Consider the following 4866-nt stretch of genomic DNA (forward strand, 5'->3'; position numbering starts at 1 on the left):
CTATTGGTCTATTCACAAACTACAGTACTATCCAGCATGAAAAAAGGATGGCAGAGCTTGTTTGGCTGCAAAGGCAGAAAACCACAGCAGAATCAGGGACAAAATCTCAGATTACTTAAGGATAAATCAAAACGCTCTTGTTCCATTTCCTGTGATCTCACCTGTTTAAATCTTGTGGTTGGATCTACTCCTGTTTGCTTCATGGAGTCCATAACAGATTTCATCTCCACAGCCTCCTTTATGAGCTGGTGGTTTTCCATTTGTTTGGCTTTGAAACTGTCAGACTGAAGCTGCTGCTGGTGATTGGAAAGGATCTGTGATTTGCTCATCTCCTCACCTTTGTTAGGGACTGATGACCCTATTTTAGTGTTATTTTTGCTGGACTCTGGAGTTGAAGGGGCCTTTGAAATAGTGGCAGATGGAATGTTTTTCTGCTTGTTGTCATCCTTCCCAATCTCTTTCAAGGGGGGGTCATTCTTCCTTTCACAGTCCCTCCCAGTTTGTGCCATTTTCTGTTCTGCTAGTCTCTGGTCCTCATAGTATTTTTCATACTGCTGCCTGTACGCGGGGTTAGAGGCCATTAAGGACTTTTGGTCCATATAGAGCCCGTAGGCATACTGTCCATAATAAAGTGACTGAGCAAGTGCAGGGTGTCTTTGCGTTATTACTGACTGATGTTGTGGCTGCAAATTAGAGGAAGTGCTTTCGCTTTTCTTGGCATCTGACGGTTCTGCCTTCTCTTTCTTTTCAGCCTCTTCCTCAGTCTCTTTTTTGATCTTCAGTCCCTGTGGGGTACTGCTGTTCCCAGCTGCTGGGGCACTGACCTGTCCAGAGTGCATGTAACTTGGGGAATAATAAGGATCGTAGCCATGGTAATAGGGAGAATGGGACTCTTTCGCTTGAGCCGACTGTGCTGTGGTTGAAGAATGTCCTTTTACGACACCATCCTTATTAGAAATAATATCTGACGGAGAGCTGGCCTTTGACCTCATGCCCTCCGACCTGCTGTCAGAGCCACCATCATCAGCCGCATCAGAAATATCCGAGTAAGCAGGGCTGTTGGTTTTAGTGGCCGTGCTATCTGCACCGTTTTGTGTCAACACGTGCAGTGGCGCCATGGCAGATTGTCCATTCACCAAAGTGCTGCATTCCATCCTGGAGGCACTCCCTATGGAAGGGCTGGGCGCATTGTCTGTGAACGTGTAAACCTTATCAGCTTCAGCCTTAATACTTGCCATCCTGCTCTCTTGAGACTCTGACAGTCCATTAGCTAGCACTTCATTCTTGTTGAGATGGTCCTTTAAAAAATGTCCAGATAAGTCTTTCCCAGACCCTTTTGAATCCTCCAGCTTTCCCAGCTTAGAATCCATCTTGGGGCTTCCCGTCTCTTTGCTTTCTTTGTCCTTCAGCTTTCGCTTCTCCTTTTTCTTTTTGTCTTTGAGTGATGTGAGAGCTGGGTTTACAGTGCTTGGCTCTCCCATAATTGTGGGCTTTGGTTGAATAGGTTTTAGCGGAGGGCTCTTTGGTGTAGCCTGAACAATAGTAGTTGTTAGAGAGGGCAGTCCCGGTATTGTCCCTGTAGTGGTGGTTGTAAAGGCTGTAGTAGGTATAGCTATTAATTGGGGAGGAGTCGGGGCTGGGGCTGGGGCAATGGGCCTGGCTGTTTTCAGTTTGGAAAGGTTTTTATCCACTTTGCAATTGTTGGCTTTCTTGCCTTTATCACCCAAACTCTTCTTGTCGATTAACCCTTCAGCCTCCAGTTTCGGCATTTCGGTTTGCAAATTGCCATCTGCTGCCGAGCAATTATCCAGCGTGGCTGCCATGTTAGAAATTACGGGAAGGCTGTTCAATTCACTGTTCAGTCCCTTCTTTTTTCCAGAATTCTTGCCAGTTTTGGAACTGATAACTGAACCGGGGCCGTTGCTGGTCAGTTCCCTTTTTCCCTTGGGGGTCCCTGGGGTAGTGATGGAGGAAGGAGATGTCGGTGCTTTCAGCGGATCAAAGCCTGGCAAATTTGTGCTTGGCTCGCTGCATTCAAGTGCCACATTACTCAGTGCTTCCTCACAGTCTGAAATTTTGTCTTCACTGTCAGGCTCAAACTCCAGTTTGTTTTCTGGGTCTAAATGTGCGTGAGCCTGATGGTATCGTAATCCATTAATGTGCTTGTACTTTTTGTTGCAGTTGGGGTGAGGACAGTCAATCAGTACTGGAGAAGAGCAGCCTTGGTCCAAAAAAGTAGTCTCAGGTTTCCCCTGTGGGGTGGTGGGAGTGCTTCTAGAGTTAGTACGAACACGTTTTCCAGATTTATTGTCCTCCGAACTGGAGTTCAAATCTAGCTCCATTGGAGGCTTAGTTTTCCTCTTATTTGTGGATGAGGGGCTAGCTTTGACTTCATCCATGGCACAGTTTGGGGGTGTCCTGCGCCCACTTGAGTTAAGGCTGCCCCTCCTCCCCTTCCCATTGGCACCACCTCGATTCTTATTCTGAAGTCCTCTGGACTCTGCAAAACTTGCATCATTCCCTGGTACAGCTGTAGCTGCAGCAGACCTTGCCCGCTTTCCCCTGCCCCGTCCTCCGCGCATTTCCAGGTCACTTGTTGGCGATTCACAAAATCTGTAACAAGAGCACATTTCATCAGTAGGAGCTGTGAACTGAATAGATACCAAAGCAACACCACTTCCCCTAACAGAACCTTCATACATGTTAAAGGAAAGATGTCCTTCTTCCAAATGCGAGTGCCATAGTCTCAAAGGGAAAGTCATTAAAAAAGGACAAAAATGGTAAGAACAAGACCACCAAATTAGAACAACGGAGAGAAAAATTTTCCAAGCTTACAGAAATGCACTTTTGAATTAATTGTCCTCTGAGTCTCCTGTATTTCCCTTTCCCTCTCAAAAACACAAACCAAAAAGAAATAAAAACTCCCACCCCACAATTCAGTGTGGAACAGAGAATTACTCGTTTCACTGGTGCATGTTTTCAGTTATAACCAGTTGTTTTTTATTAATCTCTGTATAGTCTCTTGACAGAGACTGGGGGTGAAAATGCAGCAGAGAAAACACAGACTCAGACTGATCGCCTACCTAGGAGGGGCCCAGTCATGCTTTGTGCAGTCCAGCAGTGTTCCCACATACGTCTTGTTCCTCCACGTAACATTTACCACTAGGACACCTGCCAGTGGGAAAACAACAAAGTATTATCACTGTCAGAATAGTAATTGGGGTAGGCTTTTTGTTTTGCTTTTTTTTTTGTTTTTTCTCTCCTTCCCCACAAAGTGAGAACTTTATTCTCATTTGCTTTCAAATGCTGTGGTCTATACTCTTCTGGTTTCAGTGACCTCAAGTTAAAACCCACAGGAAAGACAGCAAAGGACAAAGAACAAGAGTGAGTGTGCGCATGCGTATGTGTGCAAGAGAGAGTGTGTGCCTGTGTGCCTGTGTGTGTAATCAAGATACAGCTGACAGAAGGAAATGGGTTTTGCCATGTCCTGCTGTAAAACAGCAACACTCACCTCTTAATTTTGCTATTATTGCACATAATTGCTTTCGCTTGGCAGCCAGCCAGCATAAACTAAGCACCAGTTACAGTGTTTAAATCACTAGGTGACTGAGAAGAATCTGCTTTGCTTTGAACAATATGATAACAATGCTTCTATTTATTTGAAATTGCATATATCCAAACACACAAACACACACACACACACACACACACATATGCACTGCAAGTTTTGTTTAGCAGATACAGGTGGAAATGTGTATTATTTGCCTTGCTTTTTTGTCTGTGGAAAGCAAGTGACTAGACATGAAATTGCAACCATACAGTAAAGCTAAGAGGAACTGCAATACCAATACATAGAAAGAGGGATCCTTTAAAAAAAAATGTAGTGTCATTTAATTTCCACTTTTCCACTTGTGACTTTTATTAAATGTAACTTTGTCAGCCCACCTAAAGCAGACTTCTAATTTCAGCTTATTCAAATTATCCCTGTAAAATGTCTGCACGGTGGTAAGGATAGCCTAAGTAACAATAAAATGAATGTGGGGGATGTCATTCAGATGTTTGCAGGTTGCCCTCGAACACCACTTCACATAATTTATCATCATGTTTATGGATAGCCAGCATAATGACCCGTTTCATTCATTAACTTCCTCAGATAAACACAAGGTAGTACTATTGAACCAGCCATCTCTTCTTGTTAGAACCTACGCTTGAACTCTTAAAAAATATTATTTCACCTAGCAAAGAAGGCATGATGCAAAATGTTTCCAGTTTGTGAGAGGCGTGAAGGCACTAACTCGCAGCTGCCAGCCCTGTGACTTGTTTTTCCTCTACGCTTCCCTTGTTCTAGCTGTAGCGTTTCTGCAACGGATATAATAATGGCATCGTGCCAGAACGTTTCCAACCGGTCTTTTTGCTTTGTCTCACCAGTGCGATTTCTAATTTTGCACTGAAACGATCCCTCTCTGCCGCACCAAGGTAAAGCAAACACGCGACCAGCCGCTTATTTCCTCAGGGGCCTTTTGACAGCGGGGAAGCATGTGAAGTGTTGTTGGCCGAGGTGCCAGGGAAGGAGGGATTTCCTTAAAAATTATCTGTAGGAGATTTGAAAATTATTCCCCGTACGGTTTTAAGTTGACGTTACGATCAGGCGACGGGAATTTCGTACGCTGGGGCGAACCGGCCTGAAGGACGAAAAGGTTAAACGGCCCTTCCAGCCAGGGTCAGGGCCAGGCTTTGCATACCTAGAAGGATTAGGGTTAAATCGCCGTGCCGTGTTTTTATGACCTGCGCAAACTTGGCAGCCTGGAAAAAAGCCAGGCACGGCTGACCCCCGCCCCCCGCGGCCGAGCGCCCCCGCCGGGCAGC

The 4866-nt window shown here is 45.3% G+C and overlaps 1 protein-coding gene across 1 annotated transcript in view; it reads right to left on the reverse strand.

Moving 5' to 3' along the window:
• Nucleotides 1–4866, reverse strand: part of ZNF608 (zinc finger protein 608) — an 81349-nt gene that overhangs the window by 5120 nt on the left and 71363 nt on the right. Inside the window, exons 3-4 of the mRNA XM_009636557.1 lie at nucleotides 3084–3171; nucleotides 162–2613 (exon numbers count right to left, since the gene is read on the reverse strand). Coding sequence (XP_009634852.1) covers nucleotides 162–2613; nucleotides 3084–3171 — 2540 coding nt within the window. The remainder of the gene's footprint in view (nucleotides 1–161; nucleotides 2614–3083; nucleotides 3172–4866) is intronic.

This window comes from Egretta garzetta, unplaced genomic scaffold, assembly GCF_000687185.1.
Source record: "Egretta garzetta isolate BGI_Z169 unplaced genomic scaffold, ASM68718v1 scaffold473, whole genome shotgun sequence".
NCBI lineage: Eukaryota > Metazoa > Chordata > Aves > Pelecaniformes > Ardeidae > Egretta > Egretta garzetta.